The sequence below is a fragment of the Equus quagga genome, chromosome 2 (assembly GCF_021613505.1).
Source record: "Equus quagga isolate Etosha38 chromosome 2, UCLA_HA_Equagga_1.0, whole genome shotgun sequence".
NCBI classification, from domain to species: Eukaryota; Metazoa; Chordata; class Mammalia; order Perissodactyla; family Equidae; genus Equus; species Equus quagga.
Genome location: NC_060268.1, coordinates 50255131 through 50278789, shown reverse-complemented (window position 1 = coordinate 50278789; position 23659 = coordinate 50255131). Strand labels below are relative to the sequence as shown.

General features: G+C 38.5%; 1 protein-coding gene across 4 annotated transcripts in view; it reads left to right on the top strand.

Annotated features, from left to right (window-relative positions):
* RAB27A (RAB27A, member RAS oncogene family) overlaps positions 1-23659 on the top strand; it is a 66417-nt gene that overhangs the window by 20780 nt on the left and 21978 nt on the right. For 2 of the 4 annotated variants that reach the window (XM_046654011.1, XM_046654009.1), the window contains one exon: positions 18168-18342. In XM_046654011.1, the coding sequence (XP_046509967.1) occupies positions 18190-18342 (153 nt within the window). In that variant the 5' untranslated portion in view covers positions 18168-18189. Of the gene's footprint in view, positions 1-5729; positions 5830-16809; positions 16893-18167; positions 18343-23659 lie in introns of those variants that run through there. The other 2 variants (XM_046654010.1, XM_046654012.1) reach the window with 2 other exon arrangements.

Here is a 23659-nt window from a genome sequence, read left to right as displayed (position 1 = left end):
AAATAAACCCTGCACATTGACTGGTTTGTCATCACATTGACTGGTTTGTCATCCAACCCTCTTCAACTTGCCACATTACATCACAAGCATTCCTTGGAATTTACACTTATTTTTGTATTTGTCTTCTGTTTCTTTGACTGTAAATTTTGAAAGGAAGACTATCTTATCCTTATTTGTAGCCTTTGAAGTAGTTAACAGTTTCTCAGTATTTGTTAAATTGAAGTCAAAGCATGCTCTAGTACTAAACTTGCTATCTTTCATATTCCTCACCATCTGGCTAAATCCTTCCTGGCTTTGAAAGGCTCAGCTCAGGCCGTGGTTCCTGCTTAAAGTCTTGGTCAGATTGCTCCCCCTTTCTGACCTCCCAGGATCTACTTGTCTTGTAAAACCACCATCATATGGGTACCTAGCAGTGGACAGTTTATAAATGTGGTCACATAATGTATCCTTTAATCGTTCCGATAATCTTGCTAGATAAATGTTCCCATATTGAGGAAACAGGCTGGGAGAGGTTATGTGACTTGCCGTAGGTCACACAGTTGGGAAATAAGTGGCGGAGTTCGGGTGTTCTGACTTCAAGCCCATTTCACTTTAGATATCCTGTGCTGAGTGGTCTCTGTGGTGTACCAAACATTTTGCTTCCTGATTGTCTTGTCTTATTTGTCTCTTGTTGAAAATGAGTTCGTTTTGTTTCCTCATCCTGATTACCAACTTCTTGAGGGGAGTGACTGGATCACCTATTTCTTTCATGCCCTTCATAGTTTCTAGCACAGTACAGGGCACGTAGATGTTGCTTATTAAATACTGATGAGTTGATGACAAATATAATTTAATTTCCTCTATAAGAGCAGCTGTCAGTGGAACCCCAAGACACTTTTTGAGTCACTCCTGAATGAAATCAGGGAACAGAGGGAACCAGAGGAAGGAAGAGGCTATTAGAGAATGCCAGATGGTAGACACAGTTACCAGTTGAGTGACAGCTGGCCTGTTGTCAGTCCAGTGGTGAGGGGTGGTGGAGAAGCAATACACAAGAAGACAGTGTTCAGGAAATATGCAAGTTTACTGGAGAGATGAGACACACTCATGAAATGGGAGAGGAGTACTTAGAAGTAGCATAATACCCGTACAAGTTAACCAAGACAAAGCACTCAGACATATAGAGAAAACATTGGTTAAAGGAATATCCAGAGTAGGAATGTGGCTTGTGAGCACAGGCTTCCAGGGTGAGAGTGCAGTGAGTAAAGAAGCATTTGGCTTAGCTCGTGGTCTTTCTGTCAATTACTGAGGCTGTGAGAAAGGAATATAAACAGGTAAGGATATTTCCATTGAAACAACTTCTCTTCCCTTTTCTCTACTGTGGCAATCAGTAGGGCCTCAGCCCTGAGCCCTGGTGTCAGAAGTGAAGGGAACCCAAGTAATTATGCATATCATCTGTGCACAGAGATGTATTGTGTTGACAACTCCATGGCTTTTTCTGGTACTGCCTCATTTCATATGTTTTTGTGAATTTGCCCCATAAATCAGTGAGATGCTTTGGAAATTCCAATAGTTTGATAATTAAATCATATTTTCAACTCTGTCTTTTCCCAAAAGGGTCACAAAAATCCACTGACAAATCACCCACCCTAGATTTTGGTTTAGAAAATCACACTGCATCTCCTGAGTTCATAAAACATTCTGCATCTGAACAAAGTGTAAAATCTCTTCCACTAGAATGCATGTGAAAAATGTCCAAATCCTAACAGTAGAAGCCCAAACATGTCCTTTTATGAGTTTCTGTGTCTGGCAGAGAGCATAAGATTAAGACCTTTTAGATTAGAAGTAATAGAACTTTAATGCCTGTTCCTTCTTGTGTCAGAAATGTTCACACTTTAGAACTATTTTATAGGAGCCCAAGGAATGTGTATCTCAACTGCTTAGAGGCACCAGCAATTAAGAAATTATTTCAAGTTAAAAATTGTAATTTCCATGCAGAATAATTTTCTCTATCATGTTCTATGCAATAGACTCTAAGCAGTAAATATATAAAAGCTTTTCTTGGGCATTCACATATGAATTTTTAAGGTGATTTCTCATTTCTAGGAAAACTGATTAATATAATTGGGATCTATTGTTGAAAGTTTTAGTTTATTTTCAGTGCTTGATAACTATATAGCAATTGTATTTTTATGTGATGTCCACATACATGTAGGAAAGTCCTAACTTAAAAAGGTTACCATTGATAATGTCTTTTTTTTTCTAATGGAAAGATAATTCCTGAGGTCAAAACATTCAACTAACAAACTTTTGCGATTTTGTTGGTATGTGGAGGTTAACTTTATCCTTTAAAAAGTGGACTTACTGAAACATGGCTGTAGAATTCTGAGATGGAGTTTCCCTGTGGATTGGGAAGCCTTTTCCACTGCTTTACAGTCCCCTCTCGTATAGAATCTCATTTCGTCCTCATTACAAAAATTAAGTATAATATTTCATCTTTCTTTGCTTTTCTCCAAACACTCAAACTAAATTTCTGAAGTTGTTGCTTATCAATTTCTTAGAAACTCATGGATACTTACGTCTTTATGGTGGGCATTTCACGTGCTTTATGCCCCTCTTGTCTATAATTTTCTTTACCCTCTTGGCTTGTTCTCTTGCTGATTCCTAGTCTCTTTGCTAACACAGAATCTTTATTTTCTTTTAGTGAATCTATACTGAGGTTTCTTTATCCATTTCTCTTTCAACAAGGCCCTCTAGATTCTTTCTGAGTGACTGTCTTGGCTACTCACTTTAGCCCCTATATTCCTAGCCTCCTGCCTTCAAATATCTTCCTCAGAGATGCACTCAGAAAATAGGAGCTTGGTTCCCATAGGTGCCCTTATCCCAGGCTTGGCTGATGACCGAGACAAGGTATGGCTTTGGGAGACCAGTTTCTAACCTGGGTGCTTGGCTTTTCATCTGCCCAAGGCAAGAGGAGGAAACTTAGTGAAGGAACCTGGTTGGAACAATTAGAAGCCTTTGGAATTGGATGGGCTAAGGAAGGGGAATCGAATAGATTGCCCTGATTTAGAAGATAAGAGAGTCTCTCTGGCTTTTGACTTTCTCTTAGGACTTTCCTACATGTATGTGGACATCACATAAAAATACAATTGCTCTCTGGCTTTTGATAAAGTAACAACTACTTGGGCCTTTTCTAGGTATTGTTCCTGCTGGCTCTGAGAGCTAAGTGGTCTCCCTAGTATGTATGGCTAGGTGTCCTCCTGAATTCCTGGAACACTCTCCCCCAAATTCCTGGAACTTCTCCCCTTTTTGATCTACTCCTTAGTTTGTTGGTGTTTGACTTTGATGTGACTTTGACCACCTGTCTGGGAAGCTCCATTTGTATTTAACCCCTTGTGGCCTGGAGGTGGTTCTGTGCCACTTTCACATGAGGCTGCCTGCTCTGGTAGGGAACACTAGGGGTTCCTCTGTTCCCATCTTCCCCATGTTATTTTCTCCTTCTCTGGAACTTTCTAATGATTTTAAGTAGCCATGCTTTCATATGGAACACTCTTCATGACACAGCCATTGGCTGGAACAAGGGGTTCTGTGAATAAAATACAATACTAGCAATTTTTTCTGAATTTATAGAAAAAGATCAAGTTAGTGGAGAAAATTTTAAGTTTTTCTCCCATCAGTATTTAAAAGGTGTTTTGCATCTCTTTATGCTAGCCTGTGCTATAATTTAGTATAAAGTGTCTTATGACATAGCACAAAATAATATATTCTCAGTTATTTTAAGTTTGCTATATGAACATTTCATTGTGTTCTTCACAGCACATCTTGGCTTTTGAGGGTTCCAACCAAGCTCAGGTTCTGGAGACCATCAAGACTAATCTGGATGTATTTTCTGATGACCTCAATGTATCCATTTAGATCCTTTAAAAGGAAAGGATCACCAATGTAGCTTGTTATAAACATCCTCCCAACAGTTCCCTGTTTCAAGGACACTGGTTCCTGTCCCAGGGAGGGGCTGCTGCTTTTTGATTCACTTCTGGCTTGTTTGGTCTAGATTTTCCCATGACTATTTGTTGTGAGTGACCCAATGATCATTGTCCCCAAGACTTTTTCTGATAGACTTATTTTATTCTCTCAAGCTCCAGCCCTTCTTTGGATTCTCACCAGCGACACCGGACACATTTCATGTTTTCCCTCTCAGATGAGAAGAGTTCTAAAGTTGTGATAAGTGGGGGAGATCTGAGAGGTGGCATCTTTAAGAGATGCTGAATAAACAAGGCCGGGAGACCTTCCAAATGAATTGTCAATCTAAGGTGTTTAGGCAGACAGGTGTTGGGTACAAAGCTGAAGGCAAATGAGATGATTCAGAGCTGGGTTGAAGGTAGAGCTTTCCTCGTTGGTTTTCCAAATGTGTACAATGGAGCTCTTGTTAGGTTCTTGTTGGGCCTATAGGCTTTGGAGGTGGGGTCTTATCTTCATTCTTTTCATCAGAATGGTTCTACTTTCATCTGTTTTATATGTTGGAATGCTGTATAAGATTTCATTTAAAGAAATTTGCTAAAGAAAGTTTGCATCCAGTGGACCAGATGTTTTCTGAGGCAATGAAAGGTTTGCTGCAATGATATTGCGTAGGTTTTCTGAGACCATATGTAGGAGTACCCAACTGGGTGTGAAGACATTGATCTACTATGGATAAGAAGCAACCCAAACTAAGAATAGCTCTATTGTATTTACAGAAGTAAGACAAAAAGCTCCCCAAACATAAAATAATCTTTATAGTGATCTATAATAAAATGTTATGATGTAACATATTTTGTTCATTCTTTATTGCTCAACTGAGTGTCCTAACAGGATGAAAGCAAACATGTGCTGAACAGATGTGCTTGAGCCTTGCCATTCATTCATTTATTGAGTGTGGCTCACATATGCTTCTTTAAATAATTTCACAAGAGTGGACACATGAATCCGCTCTGAATTAAAAAAAAAAAGAAAAATCTAGTTACAGATTTCTCAATTAATGACATATTTGTCAGAATTTCAAATAACATACGCACTAAAGGCAGAAGCAAATGATTTAGCCCAGCAGCGTAAGTGAGCAGTTTGGAGATCTCTAAATCTGGTAGATAATTCATTTGACTGTAAGAGTTTTTATTCCAGTTAAAGAAATAACAAATTCGAATAAAAGTTTACAGAATTCTTAAAGTACCTCCGCGGATCCCAGGGTTCCACAGAATGCAGGTTGAAGACCACAGATTGAGTGCCTCTCTGAATTAGGACCACAATGCCTTGTTCTTTTATGATGCTTTATATTCATCTTTTTTAAGACATTAATTACCTTGTGCTTATTTTCTAAAGATGAATGTGACCCAGTTTTTAACACACTTTTTGCATAAACAGTTGAAGTAGCAAAACCTGACTAAGGATATATCAGATTGAAAAACACAACTAGCTAGCTTGAACTAGTAAGTATGTAATTTTGCATCCAACAAACAAGGTTCACAGATCCTTTTCACACAGTCATGGAACATTCCATACACTTAACTCGTCATAACAAATCCCCCCCAAATTGGTATTATGCAGAACACATTTGCTGAAGAAAATGCAATAAAATTAGAAATCAACAACAATAACAAAAAAGCCAACTGTGATCTGACAGGCTGATTTAGAAATTGGCTGGATGGCCAAGTCCATTGTAGTTCCTCAGTCCTTTTGCATAAGTAAACCCAAGGCACACCCCATTCTATAAACAGCTGCTGACAGATATGCAGTCTATCCTAAGATGCGTACTGAATAGGTGGAACAAGGAAAGACTTCTTGAGAATCAATAAGCATATCTGATTAGACCTTGTCCATTAGGTGAGCTTCTCTTCTTTCCTTTTGATTCAGCTATTAAAGAATATGATATTTAGGGAGCAGTTAAACACATATTATAAATATATTGGAGAGAGTAGACTGAGGAGGACCAAAAAGTCCTATGGCTGGTTGTGTATAGCTTGCTGACACCTAATGGGAGGGGCTAAGAATCCTACTATCATTGTTTTAGTGATGTTAAAATATCGGGAAATGGTTTGATTTTCTGAGCCTGTTTTACTGTTTTTAAAAGAACTAAGTTAGTGTATGGCAGAAATATTTACAGATACTAATGTTTCAAACTTGTATGAGTATGCTGCCTTTTCATTAACATTATGGTGAAACCCAAACTGGCACAATATTGAGAAGCACTTGGCTTTCTGCAATGATTCTATTCCCAGGTATAGCTAGGAGAAAACCTTTCCTTATTGGAAAAGTAGAAGTCCCTGAAGACACAGCAGCGCATGAGCTTATTGAGGAGGCTGCAGTACCGTGAAGTTAACACGGCAGCTCACTGTGTTAGAAGAAAGCATGTAATCACTGGTTTTGGTAGTATATAAGGTTAGTTTCTGCACGCACAAACTGGAATTTGGGAAGAGTACTTCAAGATGAGGGACAAGAAAGCCAGAAAAGGAAAAAGAGAATAGAGAGGCTATGGCTCAGGGGTAATGGCTAGAAGTGGGGCTGTTAGAATCCATATGGGGCTGTTGTAGGGTGGATATCTGACTGTGGAAAAGGAAACAGCTGTGAATAAAGGGAATCCTGGGTGCTTTATTTAGTAAGCCACCGTGTACCTGAAGAGCATATTCCTGGGGGCTGAAACGGCTGTGTTCTGATGTGGTCAGTGAGGATGTGGGGTAGGCAGGACAGGGAGAAGTGCAGCTGTATCTGGAGCATCTTGGTAGCCTTGTAAGAACCTGTGTGCCAAACCGATGGTTCATCTTAGCCTTCGGAGTAGGGTGCGTGGGATGGAAGCCCTCACCATTCACAGTTCCTGCAAGTATGCAGTTAGAGCATATCTCAGGACAGAAAAGTTAAAATATGGTCTGTGTCCTTGTTTAAGAAGTCAAGGAAATGATTACACTACCCTTTAAAAATCACCCTTATAAAACGACAATGAAATGATATCCTAGTGTACAAATGGTTGGTTCTGGAAAGTCAGGGTGGTTTTGTATATTCTGGACACAATTTCTCAATGGGGTGAATAAATATAGAGCACTCATATTTTTGTTTTTAAAAATGGCAGTGATAAATGAGTCCCTCTCTCCCCCACTTACTGCCAACTCAGGGATATTTATCTAATTGTTTTTATTATCTGGCCAGTCATCCTCATAGGTCTTGCTTCTTCTAATTGATACTTTTTTTCCATCCTAAAATTTTTCTTGGAATGAAGGAAGCACCGCTACTCCTTCACAGGTGAAGTGGTTCACTTCTCGATTTGGTGTATTTCCCCAGACACATTAACATCTTTCTTGTGTTGTAGCACGTGAAAAACTTGAGGGAGGTGAGATGCAAGAGGGGAGCTGGGCTGCACTGGTCAAAGGCCTTACCACGCGCGTTCCATGTTCTGGGTGGACTAGGCTTGGCAGAGTCCCTCACTCCATCTCTAGGTCAAAAATGGAAAAGTGTTCTGCGTTCTGCAACCTTGGAAATGTGCTTTTTAATTTCAGGTCCTTTGAGTGCTACTTGATTTGTAATGCTCTCAATCCTGGCTGCAGTAGCAGCATTGTCACTCCTAATATTTTCCACCTTTGCGTCTCAGGCCCGGGGGTTGGTGGCATTCCGACGTAGCCAACGGTTCTTCAGCTTACCTCTGTGGAGCTTGTTATTAGCAGAATTCCCCTGTTAACCAGTTGGACTCGCAGATACCCACCTTCTAGGTAGCTTAAGTCACTCCTCCTTTTCCACTTTTGGAAAATATTTTCACTCCATTCTTTGCGTTTTATGAAGTTTCAGTGTCATTCTTAAGGTATAGTGGAAAAAGCACCAGGTTTAAAGTCATAAGATCAGTGTTCAAGCCCTAATTTGTAGTCACAAGAACAACTATGATGTATTGATCTCCATCAGGCATTTTGCTACTCACTTTACACAGGTAGGAGGTGGTGCCCTGGTGTTTGGATTTAGGGGACCCTGACTCCAACACCTGTCGTCACTGTCTTCTATATGCTCACAAGAATCAACCTCTGAGTCGGAGTAGACTTTACAGATTTTGCACTTCTATTGCATTCTTAAAGATTTCCCAGCTGTTAACAAGCACATTTAGCCATGGGTTGGACATTTCCATTGCAGTGACATATGGTTGTGTCCACTGTGGGACTGCTTCCACATTGTTTGAAATATTACTCAGAAAACCAAACAGCCACTCCTATTGCCACTGTACTGCCTATATTTTACAAATGACACATTCTATAGTGTGCCCTTTTCCCTGTTACCCTATGTCTATAAAACAAGAAGTACTTGTCACAAACTGTAAGTAATGTAATACCCATTATTTCAGTAAATTCACTTTCCGTAAATTCCTATAAGCCCTCATATTATGATCCTAAAAGAGGCTTGGGCAATAAATAATGTCTTTTGGGTAAATGAATCAATGGCATCTCTAAATTAAAAAAAAAGCCAATATCTCATTTGGATCATTGACAGTGGTCTTCCAGAACGTTTTCTACTTTCAAGAATCATTCCAGTGCTCCCTTCTTTCCAAGTATAGTTGCTTGTATTATTTGTTTACTGGGTTAGGTTGGTTACCTACTGAGGTGATGGTAACATTACAGAAATAGTAGGTCAACTCCTGGATTGAGACTGCTTATTTTTTCTTTATCTTGGTCCTTTCTCTTTAATACTCGTAAATAACTTGCAAATGTTTGCAGGAAGCCTTTACAAATGAGGATATGTTTGGATGTCCTCACAATATGTGGAAATATATACTTAATTCAACAGTATTTGCTGAGAATTTTATTTTCTCTCTGAAGAACTTGCTATGTTTGAATATTACCATCTGCTAAAAGTTAGTCTTTTCATTTTGTTTAAGTGGGGAAAATGGACTGTTCCTATGTAGCAGGCACATTCATAAATATTAAGCCAAATGATATGCAAATTTAGATCCTGTCAGTTTTTAGCCCTGAACATCTCCCCTCAGTGTTAAGGATGGATCTATGATATTACTACGAAATACTATTGATAGGAATGCATTTATGAATTGTAGGTTATAGATGAATGTCTAATGCAGTTACAATCTAATATTCTGAATTTGGGTAAAAATCAAACTCATCTTTCAATAAGGAGACAAGAGCTAGATTCCAGTATTATTCTATTTTTCAAAGCCATTCAATTTCTACTTCTCTCTGCCTGAGATCTTTGCACAAACAAGACAAACTCTTTGCTTATAATTTCATCTATTCTACTTTCAACCTATTCCAGAGGGCGGAAACCTATCTACTCACACCTAGACCGGAAATTGCGAAGAGGAAGCATGTGAGTGCACAGAGGGTAGAAGGCGTCTCCTTTTGTAGAAATGGGGAGCCCCACTACTGGGCAATACACATCTTGCTTTAGCCATGAAAGTAGGTGTGTTTCACTTCAGGGTATAGGAATTGCTGTGGTCTGAGGGAGTTGTAGCTAGGGTTTATTTGGTAAACTCAAGTTGCCCCTACTCATATCTTGGTGCATTATAATATGCCTCTTCTATCCTGCCCCACTCTGTGTGACTTGTCTTCCCCTTTTCTCCTGACTCTTTAAAAAAAAAATTTTTTTTTTGAGGAAGATTAGCCCTGAGCTAACTGCTGCCAATCCTCCTCTTTTTGCTGAGGAAGACTGGCCCTGAGCTAACATGCATGCCCATCTTCCTCTACTTTATACGTGGGACGCCTACCACAGCATGGTTTTTGTCCAGCGGCACCATGTCTGCACCCAGGATCCGAACTGGCGAACTGCGGGTGCCGAGAAGTGGAACGTGCAAACTTAACCCCTGCGCCACCGGGCCGGCCCCCTCTGCTGACTCTTTTATGTGTCTCTCCCAGAATGCCAGATATGGGTCAACAGTGGCACCACAAAAAAGATAAAAGCCTACTGCTTTTTAACTTAAACTTGAAAAACACTGATAGACATTATAGTTCTATGCCAGTCATTGGTATGCGAACATTTTTCTCCAAATGAATGCCTGGATAAGAGGACATTAAAATGTATGAAAGAACATGTGGCACTATAGTTCTCAAAAATGCTGATGTTCTGTGCTGTTATCTGAAAAGTAATAGTTACATTCACATGTTTCTATTTCTACATAGAAATCACACTGGACCAGGGCAGATGAAGTCCGTAAGATATATAAGGAACACACCATAATATTTTATTAACCATTCTAAGAAATTCAAAATATTTTTTAGTAAAAAAAATTCTTTACAATATGCCTTGTTTCTCTTTTTAAAATTTTCTCTTTATTTATTCTCTATTGAGCTTCACGTTTTTATTCCTTTCACAACTTCACGTGCATGCCAAACATGTGACTTGCGCAGGTATCTGCAGGGGAAAAAGCAACGTGGGGATGTGGATTTTGATGTTATGTTATGCTGTGTTTATGAGGGAAGATTAAAATGTTCAAAAGGATTGGCTTGTTTGAAAACCCAAAGAAACAGGTGGAGTCATTAGGAGAACTTAGGTTGGGACATGGCTAAAAGTGGAAGGTCTAAGGTAGGGAAGGAATAAGAAAAGGCATTTTCCATGGTGAGTATTGGCTCCCCATCGGACTCTGGCACCAAGCACAGAATAGGCTTTCGATAAATATTTGTTGAATGAAGGAGCGAGTGAGAGAGCCACGAGTACCCTTACAGAGAACTTCAGGTGGCACCAGAGAAAATAATTTTGATTTGAGAGGAAAATACCAAGCTCAACACCAAACAAGTCTACAGGGAAATGAAAAAATGTGCAATTTTTCTGCTTTCTTTCCATTTTGAAACCATAGGAAAGACAGACACAAAGAAAGAGGATTTACAGGAGATGGTACAATATCAAGATTTATATTTTCTTGGATTTGCTATAACCAACAAGAGGCAAACAAGCCCTTAGTTTCTGACTTTTCCCCTTGGGGGAACCCCTCAGAAAGAAGAGCTTTGTGATAGAGAGGTTGTAGGGGCAGAAGTACAGATCCTTCATCCTCAAATCTCTAAGTCCAAGCCTTAGTCTTGAAGCAATTTATCACTATAGCTGCTGGCACCACAGGAAACTTTTGATTCCTGAATAAAAGCAACTATAACTGGGGTTCCTGGCTTTGAAGGAAGGGATACAGAGAGAATAAAAATCTTTGTACATTGGAAAAGGATAGAGGACTGGAATTTAGGAGACTTGGGATCTCAGCCCCATATCTAATCAGCTGGTTGATTTCAGACAGTTCACTTGGCTTCTCTGGGCCTCAGTTTCCTCTTCTGGAAACTAGAGCATTCAACTGATGAACACCACAGCTCTGAAACTGCCGAAAATCACAGAGATAGAATTCATCATTCAATTGGAATGCCAAGGTAGCTTTTGTGATGGATAGAGACCCCTATACGTGATTGCACCTAAGTCGAATTTGTTTCTATGGTTTTTCTAAAAGTTCAGAATAGGCTAAATGAAGAATAGGTTATAAAATTACATGCCTTGCTAATAAAGAGCTTGATGAGGCTATTAGTAATAGTATTGCCAAAGACAAGTTTCAGTTACGTACTGAACACTTAACATAGACCAAGTTCTGTGCTAAAATCTTTCTGTGGATAATGGCACTTCATCCTTAAAATAACGCAATGAGGTTAGTAATGTTGTTAAGTCCATTTTATAGTTAAAAGAATGTAAGCTTAAAGAACTTGGACCAGGTCATGCAAAGAAGAGTCAGAATTTGAACTCAAGCCTACTTGCCATCACAAAAGAAAACATGACCCTCTATGTAGTATAAGTTTTGTACAGACATCAAGTTCCCTTTAAGGATGATGAGCAGATAAAATAAATTCATGCATGTCCAGTGCTGTTTGTGGAACATGGTAGTTATTCAGTTAATATTATCCCTCCCTTTGTGTTTGACTCTCTGTACTAAATATGGGTGATAGAGGGAAAATTTGGCTGTCAAGAAATGGCTGGCCTATCTGGAGTAGTTCTAGAATGATTCTGCCCAATGATAGGGGATCCTAAGGTTGGAGTCTGATCAACTTTAATAGGAAGCTTCATGGAGACTTTGGGCTATGAAGTGGGGGTGTGTGTCTGTGTGTGTTGTGTGTGAGAGAGAAATAGATCTTTCACTTTTGCTCTGAACTAAAACCACTCTCTTCTGTCTTATTCCTTGGAAGACAATTAAAATACATTTTATTTTCTAAAGAAGGAAGAAGATCATTGACTTTCTCTCACCAGGCAATTATCACCATGTAGTATATGTTGAGGAACTGGGTGTTCCTTGCTTTCTAGTGTTAATCTGATGAGAGTGAGGGTGGAGAGCACTTTGAAAAAATATTTGTGTAAGGAGGAGAGATAGAAGTGAATTGAATAAGAAAGTCTTCTGCAGGTCCCAAATTGGGGGCATTCTTGACTTTTTTTTTTTTGAGGAAGATTAGCCCTGAGCTAACATCCGCTGCCAATCCTCCTCTCTTTGCTGAGGAAGACTGGCCCTGAGCTAACATCCATGCCCGTCTTCCTCTACTTTATACATAGGACGTCTGCCACAGCATGGCTCACCAAGTAGTGCCATGTCCACACCCGGGATCCGAACCGGTGAACCCCGGGCCGCTGAAGCAGAACATGCAAACTTAACTGCTGCACCACTGGGCTGGCCCCCATTCTTGACTTTTTAGAAGACATGTCCTTGAGGCATTTAGATGCTACTTCCTGAAGGAGGTATAGAGTTTAAAGAAGTGGCTTTAGGTCCAAGTGCTCTTCATAGATCCTTGTTTTTTATTTTATTAATTTTTAGTTTTGGGGCTCAATTGTTTCTCCTAGTTCTAGGAAAGAGAGGAATATTGGCTGCATATTGACCCTTGGAAGCTAGATTGCTAGATGATGATGATAATAGCAGTTAATACTTATATGGGACTTACTGTGTGCCAGGCACTGTTCTAAACTTTATATGTATATATGCACTCATTCAGTCTTCACAACAGCCCTCTGAGATGGGTTTACTGTGTGCTTCATCAAATCTAAAATGTGTTGATGGTGCATTCTTGATCATGCTAGAAGATGCTAATGAAAAGTTTTCACACAACTGTATCTCCAGCGCCACCTCATTTAATGACAATTGCAAGATGTCATGAGTTATAAGACTGTGAAATATAAGATGCATCCCAATTGTAAAGAAGTTAAAATAAGAAATCATATGCATGCTATAATTAATAAAATAGGATATCGTTCCCATTTTTAAGATGGGGAACCCAAGCCAAGAGAGATTCAGTTTTCTAAATTGACATGCCTGGATTCAAATCCAGGTGATTCGGTTCTAGAGTCCATGCTCTTAACCTCCACTTTTTTCTGTGTCTCCACAATATGGTGGAATTGAGCCCATGTTAACATGTAGGTAGACTGCCCAAGACCCACTTACTCGTCCTCTCATTGTGGTGTCTGTGATAGAATTGTACTGAGATCCTTCTGAGAAAAGAAGTGTGTCTCATATATGTATCGCCTGCCTTTAGGGCTGTGATGAGGATTGTTGCACTAATGCATGCAAAGTGCTTGACATGTGGGCACCTGACCTAGACTTCTGACCCATGTTTAGCAAGAGCAGTGCAACTGGGGGACTTGATGAACTGGCTTCCCAAGCATCAATAGGCTAGAGTACCTGCTGGAAATGTTGTGTACAAAATGTTGTTTCAGTGCCCCAAATGTAAAATTCTGCACTGTATGTGTTTCCTGTTTCCCTTTCTGCTTTCAAATGCCAACATAAAGATAATTTGTTATTTCCCTACTTGGGGAGTGGAGTCTTTTCTTTTTAGAGAACAGGCCCCAGAAACACCGCTCAGGACTTGAGGAACAAAAATGAGAAACAAAAATATTTTTTTGCTATGAAAATGGTTCTATATGAAGACCTACCAGCAGTTGAAACTTAACGTTAAGTTGTCTTCACCTCATGGTGGTAAGCGGTGGTGAGACAACCACATATGGGACTGCAGGCTGGGTTTGGGGTTGTAGTTTGCTATGGGCTAGAATTATGTTTTGCTGAAAGATGGAATGATTCCATTAATTCTAGACTTTGACTAACTGATTACAAGCTCAGATAAGGAAACTATCACTGTCAATACCCTTCCCAAAGCCTGAAGAATCTCTGTTATCAGAAGACCTGCCTGCTCCCTGAATCCTTTTATTTCTTTACTCTTTGGAGTTCTGGTATCTGTTAACACCAACCAGCCTGGTCATTGTGACCAATTTAGGACAAATTCTGTATAGCCTCTAGATTTGCTAAACGTTTTCCCCTGTTGAAATCTCTATTTTATTGTAGGATCATGGATTAATGTTTTGTTGCCAGCTCCCTGAGATAAAATGGGAGGTGAGTTCTCAACCAAGGAAGCCTGGATCACTCATCACACCTTTCCCTATTATTTATCGTGTCCTCTGCTGGTACTCCTTTCTTCCAACCTGTTTACTGTACTCAACACGTACAAGCTGTTGAAGTATAGAAAGAAACTAGACTGTGGTGGAGATAAATTTTTGGGTAAAGACTGTCTATAGTTGAGATAATTATAAGTACAAATTTGTTAGTTAAGTACCAGTTTAAAGCACAAAACTGTTGCTTTTGGTGCTTCTGATGATCATTTTGAACCAGTTTTTACCCTGCTAGGCCAATAAAAACCATTTTATAGGTGACTTGAACTAGTTACAAGCAGTCTGATAAAATTAGAGCAAGTATGACCCAGTTGGAGATAGATTTCATTGGTCAGCACTAGCTTGATTCAGTAAAATATGCTGTGAACCAATCAAACCTTATGTGAACTAGTCAGAACCTGCTCATCCAGGTCAGAACTTATTTGAGCTAGCTAAAACTAGTCTGAAGCAATTGGAGCTGTTAAAATCAGACCCAAATAATGGTCTGATTTTGGTTAGGCACATCTGGTTTTGCCAAAGTCGTTTTAGATCAGTCAGAAGTGGTTTTGTAGGTAGAACGTCTTTGAACTCAGCTCTTTTACTCCAAACTACTGTGAACCATTCAGATCCTTTTGAACACGTATGAGCTTCTTAAAATGGATTGGAGTGTTTTATACACATTTGAACCTGTTTGTTTCCTTTTTTTTAAAATCCCATTAGCCCTGAGCTAACAGCCGCCATCAATCCTCCTCTTTTTGCTGAGGAAGATTGGCCCTGAGCTAACATCTGTGCCCATATTCCTCTGCTTTATATGTGGGACGCCTGCTACAGCATGACTTGATAAGTGGTGTGTAAGTCTGTGCCCAGGATCTGATCTGGTGAACACCAGGCTGCCGAAGCAGAGCACGTGAACCCAACTGCCATGCCGCTGGGCTGGCCCCTACACATTTGCACCTATTTTTAAGCTGGCCATAACTCTTTTGAAATTGACATATCTATTTAAAATGAATTGAAAATAGTTTGAACCAGCCAGCAAAATCAGAATTCATTTGAAAATTATCTTTGTTGACTGGGCAAACTACTTTGAGCCAGTCAGCAATCTTTTTGGCAGAAATATGGTTTGAGCTCCCCACAGGCAATTTCAGAAATTGTTCTAGGTCTTCAGAGCCAGTCAGATAGGTCCAGAATGGGGAAAAGGGAGTGAGCTAACATTTATTGAGTACTCAGTGTGCCAAGCATTGTGCTGGGCACTCCACAAAGAGTATCTTATTCGCTCCTTAGAATAATGGTAAAAAGATAGTGTGCATTATCTTTTTTTTCATAGAATAGGAACCTGAAAATCCAAGGCTCGAAGACATCTGAGTAGCTGATATGTGGGAGACATGGGATTCAACACAGCTCTGCTTGACTTCAGAGATCATGTGTTTCCTGTTAGGCTACCTTGTATGATATCATACCTGGTCCTTTTAAGCCCAACATGTATTTGTAAAAATATGAGTAACTGACATTAAGCTTGGTGTATAATGGACGTTGGACTTGAAGTTAGGAGACCTATGTTCCAGACTGTACAAATGAGTTAACCTCTCTGGGTTCTTTTTCATCCGTTGGAAAACTGAACCCAGAGAATGAAAGGTCTGAGCGTTTATTTTCAGATCGGCAAGGCAGATAATTGTCTAAAGGTGCAGTCTGAAGAGTGCAGACTATGATTAATATTGATAGTGGTATCTGTACCTTCAGTTGTGGTATTTGGTTTGTTAACACTTCCTTTATGATGGCTTAGTTTGGGAACAAACTGTTAAGTATTGCTATCAACATGAATAGAAAACAAAACCCATGAAGATCATTAGATCACACACTTACGTGTGTGATTCTTCTCACATGATAACTAAACGCAATAAATATTGTGCAGCGGAGATAGTGTCATCTGTCTTTGATTTCCACTCAAGTGGGTTTAGAAAGTTCTAGAATAGTGATGATTTTGGTGACAGCATTTTCTCCTGTACCTTAAATAATATAAAAACAGTTAGAGAAATGACCAACTTTTTTCAAATTAAAAGTAAAGAGGAAGTAAGATAGCCGCAGTGTCTGCTTGCATCATTCTCATTGCAGAATTTGGAGTTGCTTTCTGGTTCCTTATTCATTTTGAGGGAGAACTCCCAAAATGATTGAATGTTATCTGGATGTGCTTTTCAATTCTTAGCTCTTATTTCTGAATAACTTGGAGTCAAGTGGGATGCTGTGATATGACATGCTAGAATATTTATTTGTACCCAGTGGTCATTTTTTAGAGAGGAATTCTGCTATACACCATTAATTCTGGCAACCTGCAGCTGTGAATACAGAAGCTGTAACATAGGGAAGCCGTCATCTGTAAAGTATTGCTCTTTATAGTGTGCAAATAGAATTATGAATGTTTGTAGAGGCTGTGCCCTTTTCAACTGACCAGCCATATCTAAATATGAGGTCGCAGATCTACACTAAGGCACTCTGAGGAAGTACATGGCAGCAGTTCTTGGCGCGCAGCATTCAGGATTTTTGAGCATAAGGTGAGTCACCAAATTAAGTATGGGGTGGGGGAAGCAACCTTGAAAATCAGTAAATGTCATTGCCTGAGCTTTTATTAATTTTATGGATCTATAGAAATAATCCTGTAGGAAGGATTGAGTATTGTGGCAAAGTTTCTGGATATAGGGCTGGGTGAAAAGAGGCCAATGAGAGGAAAATCAGTAGTGTCTAATGTAGGGCATCTGATGTGTGCGTGGATGGGTGAATATGTATGTTTGAATGGGCAGGTAGAGTTGTCAGTGGTAATGGGATAGCTGATTATTTTTCTGCTTTTCAGGAGGGTTTATTGTTATTAGAAATGGGAGGATAAAAAGAAGTAAGCCTTCCCTGGAGACAGACCACATGTTCAGTCGGACTGATATTTTGAATAGTTTGAATCTATTTAGAGGATAAAAACAAATCATGAAAGTGCTGATTGCAAAAATAAAAAATAACTATGATTAGGGCTTGCTGATAAAAAGAGTTTTTCTTCTCTAAGATGAACTTTTGTTTTAGTCAATATTGAAGAGCTGAATTGGTAGCATTTCTTATTAGAATAGCAAGGCAAGTATAACTGAGCCATTCATTGTGGAACTATGGTCTCTGAGCAGTGACTGTTCAAATCTGGAACTCAGTTCTCAAGTGAGCAGTGATATTCCAGAAAAGCCTGATTTAATACGTGGTACCTAATAATAATATGTAAGGAAGCTGCAAGCCAAATTTTACTTGTGAATTTACCATTGACTTTGAAGGAATTATAATGACATGTGAAAATGAACAGGATAATTGAAATTGCCTAGGTGTCCAAGTAAAACGAGAGAAAAGCCAAGGAGGCAGCACTAGGACACTTTGAAAAAATGGAGGAATTGGAACCACTTGCATGCTAAGAATTATTATTATTCCTATAACATTCTCCTTCCTCCTTTCTTTCTTTTGTTAAGTTTTGTTCTATGTGATCTGCATATAAGACTTAGTGACTGTTATCTTCTTGATTATCATTCTCACTTGGAATTTTTGTCTATTATAACAGTACTATAATATGCATGTTAAATTTAAACTGTTCTTTACTATTTCAGTAGCATCTCATCTAGCAAACTATTAGGTCCTTGGGGGCAGGGATTAATATCTAACCTTTTCTTCACAGAACCCTTAGGCATACAGGTGTTACATAGAAGTACTTGTTGAACTGAATATTAAACTAAGTCACTTCATTCATGGAGGATTCTAATATTTTCTAGTGGATTTTTAGTGAATATGCATTTGTTTGTATTTCACAGGTGAACCACTGAGTTCTTCATTATGTCTGATGGAGACTATGATTACCTCATCAAGTTTTTAGCTTTGGGAGACTCTGGAGTGGGGAAGACCAGTGTACTTTACCAGTACACAGATGGTAAATTTAACTCCAAATTTATCACAACAGTGGGCATTGATTTCAGGGAAAAGAGAGTGGTAAGTTCCACATCCTTCTATATAAAAATGTAATCTTTGAGTCAACATTTGCCTATCTGTTTAGTTTGCTTTGCAGGAATTAGGAGGACAAAGGTTGGAATCTAAAATTAAAGGGTCCATGTGAAAGTGTGTACTGTTCAATCTGGGCAATGGGAAGGGGTGATAAAATGTGCTGAAGGACACTTCATATAAAACCAAGGAGACAGAGTAAAAAGTGAAGATTCTTTTAAATTTTCCCTTGGTTCCCTTTTGGTTTGGAATTTCCCTTCTGAACTCTACAAAGTTATTTGTCTACCTTTGTTGTGAAGCCTACAAACCACCCTGCCCCTCACACACCTGTTTTGTGGGCTATATCTTCCAGCTCTGATAAAGGTTTTAATTGTTTTTCTCTTAACTAAGGCTCAGCAAGCCTATACGGAACACTGAGTGGCAGAGCTCATCACTGCTGCCAGGAGGGTGAGGCTGGAGTAGGAGTGGGAATGCTGGCACTGCATGTTGATCCTGGAAGTAACCAAGGGAAAGAGGAAGTTCTGCAGAAGGATGAGGGAAGAGGCTCTTTTTTTAAAAAAAAAGGACCTCAAGACTGAAACGTACTCTAGTGGTGGAGGGGAAGGCAGGAAGATATTATGTCGTTGTAGCAGAGGAGAGAAGATGGCCTTCTTCATGAACTGCATTTCTTGCTGAAAAATCGACTGTTACCATGACGCAGGTCAACAAGTGGTCAGGAGGTTAATAACAAAGACCCTTCAATGGAGCATATTCTACCTGGGAAAGATACAGGGTCTCTGGCTTCCAGGATAGGAGAATTCATTCCCTCCTACCTACGCGAGGTCTTTTCTTCCCCTCCCAGAGACCCACTCACTAAGAATAGGATCTTCATGAAATTTTTAGTATTGACATATAATTGGTAGAATCAGTATATATATGTATGTGATTATTTGTTAATTCCTATTCTCTAACCTTGTTTTTTTCCCCCAGAAATAGCTTTGAGATATAATTCACGTGACATAAAATTCACCTATACAATTCAGTGACTTTTAGTATGTTCACAGTTGTGCAACCAGTGTTACTAACTTTAGAATGTTTTAGCACCCCAAAAAGAAACTATGTACCCATTAGCAGTCATTCCCCATTTCTTCTCTCCCTAGCTACTAGCCGTTGCTGATCTACTCTGTATGGATTTGCCTATTCTGGACATATCATATAAATGGAATCATACAATATGTGGCTTTTTGTGCCTGGCTTCTTTCACTTAGCACAATGTTTTCAAGGTTCATCTGTGTTGCAGCATGCATCAGAACTTCATTCCTTTTTATGACCAAATAATATTCTATTGTACTGATATACCACATTTTGTCATCCATTGATGGACATTTGGGTTGTTTCACTTTTTAGCTATTATGAATAGTGCTTCTATTAACATTCATATACATTTTTTGTGTGTGAACATATTTTTCAGTTCTTTCGGGCATATGCCTGGAAATAGAATGGATTGGCCCATATGACAACTCTCTATTTAACTTAGAGCAGCTTCCAAATTTTTCCAAAGAAGGTGTACCATTTTATATTCTCACCAGCAATGTATGAGGGTTCCAGTTTCTCTATAGCCTCACCAGTTCTTGTTATTGTTTATTTGATTATAGCCATTCTATTGGGTATGAAGTGGTACCTCATTGTAGGTTTGACTTGAATTTCTCTAATGATGAATGTTGTTGAGTAATCATCTTTTCATATGCTGATTGGCCATTTGTATATCTTCTTTGGAGAAATGTCTAGTAAGATCCTTTGCCTGTTTCTAAGTTGGTTATTTGTCTCTCTGTTAGATTTTCAGAGTTCTTTATATGTTCTGCATAAATATTCTTATTAGATATATGATATACAGTTTTAGCTCTTCCATTTAGATCTATGATCCATATTTGAGTTAATATTTGTGTATGGTGTGAATTGGGGTCCAACTACATCCTTTTGCGTGTAGGTATCTAGTTGTCCCGGCACCATTTGTTGAAAAGACTCTTATTTTTCCCTAAATGATCTTGGCACCCTTGTTGCAAATCTGTTGACCATTAATGTAAGGGTTTATTTTTGGACTCTCAATTCTATTCCACTAATCTATATGTCTATCTTTATGCCAGTACTATACATCTTGATTATTGTAGCTTTGTAGTAAGTTTTGAAATTGGGAAGTATGAGTCCTCCCACTTTGCCCATCTTTTTCAAGATTGTTTTGGATTTCTTGTAATTTCATATGAATTTTAGGGCCAGCTTGTCAGTTTCTACAAAGAAGCTAGCTGAGATTCTGACAGGGATTGCATTAAATCTATGGCTCAATTTGGAGAAGTATTGGTATCTTAACAATCTTCTGATCCATAAACATGGATGTTTTTCCATTTATTTAGATCTGTAATTTTTTTCACCAATGTTCCATAGCTTTCAGAGTATTAGTTTTACCTTATTTGCTAAATTTATTCTTAAATATCTTAATCTTTTTTATGCTATTGTAAATTGTTTTTTTTCTTGAAGATTGGCACCTGAGCTAACAACTGTTGCCAATCTTCTTTTTTTTTCTGCTTTTTTCTCCCCAAATCCCCCCAGTACATAGTTATATATTTTAGTTGTGGGTCCTTCTAGTTGTGGCATGTGGGATGCCACCTCAACGTGGCCTCATGAGCAGTGCCATGTCTGCGCCCAGGATCCAAACCAGTGAAACCCCGGGCCACCCAGGTGGAGTGGGCGAACTTAACCACTTGGCCATGGGACCAGCCCCTGTAAATTGTTTTCTTAATTTCATTTTGGAATTGTTCATTGCCAGTATATAGAAATATGATTTATTTGGAAATTGATCTTATATACTGGAACCTTGCTGAACTTGTTTATCAGTTCTAATCGTGAATGTGTGTGTGTGTGTGTCTATTTATTCCTTAGGATTTTCTAAATACAAGATCATGTCATCTTCTATTTTACTTCTTCCTTTCCAATTTGGATATGTTTTATTTCTTTTTCTGTCCTAATTGTCCTGGTGAGAACCTCTAGTAAAATATTGAATAGGAATGATGAGAGAGAACATCCTGTCTTGTTTTTGATCTTAGGGAGAAAGCAGTCAGATGTTCAGCATTAAGTGTACTATAAGCTGTGGGTTTTCATAGATGCTGTTTATCAGGTTGAGGATGTTCTCTTCCATTTCTAATTTGTTGAGTGTTTTTATCATGAAAGATGTTGGATTTTTTTCAATGCTTTTTCTGCATCTATTGAGGAACTTACGTGATTTTAGTTTTTTATTACCATGATGTATTATATTGATTGATTTTTGTATGTTAAATCAACCTTGCTGTTCCTGTGATCAGTTTCACTTGGTCATGGTGTATAATCCTTTTTGTATGTTGCTGGATTCTGTTTGCTGGTATTTTGGTGTCTATATTCAGAATGGATATTGGTCAGTAGATTTTTTTTTCCTCATGATATCTTTGGTTTTGATATCAAGGTAGTATTGACCTCATAAAATGAATTGGAAAGTGTATCTGTCTTTCTAGATTTTGGAAGAGTTTGGGAAGGATCAGTGTTAATTCTTCTCTAAACATTTGGTCAAATTCTCCAGTGAAGACATTTGGGCCTGGCCTTTTCTTTGCAGGAAGTTTTTTTTTTTTAGTACAAATTCAGTTTCCTTGTTGGTTATGTGTCTATTTAAATTTTCTGTCTCTTCTTGAGTTAGTTTCAGTTGTTTGTGTCTAGGAATTTCTCTATTTGTTTTAGATTATCTAATTTTTGGCATACAATTTTTCTAGTATTCCTTTATAATCTTTTTATTTCTCTAAGATTGGTAGTGTTGTCCTTTCTTTCACTTCTGATTTTATGAATCTGAGTTTTCTGTTTTTATCCTTGGTCAGTCTAGCTAAAGGTTTATCAATTTTGTTGATCTTTTCCAAGAAAAGATCATTTATTTCCACTCTAATATTTATTATGTCTTTCCTTCTGCTTCCTTTGGGTTGAGCTGACTCTTATTTTTCTAATTTCTTAAGGTTGAAGGTTAAGTTATTGATATGATATCTGTCTTCTTTTTTAATATAGCTGTTTACTGCTGTAAATTTCCCTCTGAGCACTGCTTTAGCTTCATTTGATAATTTTTTGTATGTTGTGCTTTTGTTTTCATTCACCCAAAAGTATTTTCTAGTTTCCCTTGTGTTTCTTCTTTGACCCATTGGTTATTAAGACTGTGTTGTTTAATTTCCACGTATTTGTGAATTTTCCAAAATTCTGTTAATGATTTCTAATTTTACTCCATTGTGGTTGGAGAACATACTTTGTATGATTTCAGTCTTTCAAATTTATTGAGGCTTATTTTATGACCTAACATATGATCTGTCCTTGAGAATGTTTCTTGTGTACCTGAGAAGATTGTGTATCCTGCCATTGTTGAATGATGTGTTCTATAGATGTCTGTTATGTTTAGTTGGTTTACAGTGTTGTACAAAGTCCTATATCAAAGGATACTCTTCTATATAACTATACTACAACTATCAAAATCAAATTATCATTGATACAAATTATCTAAATTACAGCAATTATTTAAATTTCACCAACTGCCTTGCTAATGCCTTTGATAGAATAAGATATATATAAAGTAGTTTCAGTGTTGCTATCCCATACCTCCGAGACTTTCTTTTTGACCAATAAAATGAGGTGGAAGTGACATTGCATAACTTCGGAGACTAGACCATAGGAAGCTTTTCAGTCTCCACTTGGCTTTCTTGGAATGCTCCCTCTTAGGATACTCTCTTGAAACTCAGGTGTCATGCCATGAGAAACCCAAGCCACCAGTAGAGAGACCAAGTAGAGGCAGCACTCTGGTTGACAGCCCCAGTTGAACTCCCAGCTGACAGACACCATCCACTGAGCCATCCTGGATGTTCCAGCTCAATCAACCCTCCAGATGACTGCTGCCATCCCAGCACCACAGGCACAACAGGAGAACCACCTAGTCAACTCATAGAATCATGAGAGTTAACAGGAACTCTATGTATGTACACTAACCCACAATACACACGTCTGTATTTCTGTATCCATCTATATAGGCATATTAAAAACCATGAGTTACACTGATACTTCTGATTTCAATTCTACACCTCAAGGTTCATTTTAGGTTTCCCCTTTCCTTATTTGTAATTTCTTTCTCCACCAGTAAAAACACCAGCTCTGATTGTCTACAATATATTCACTTACCTTTTCAATTCTAGTATACACATAAAGTCTACTTCCTGTCCAAGACGCAAGTATACACATAAAGTCTACTTCCTGTCCAAGACGCAAGTATATACATAAAGTC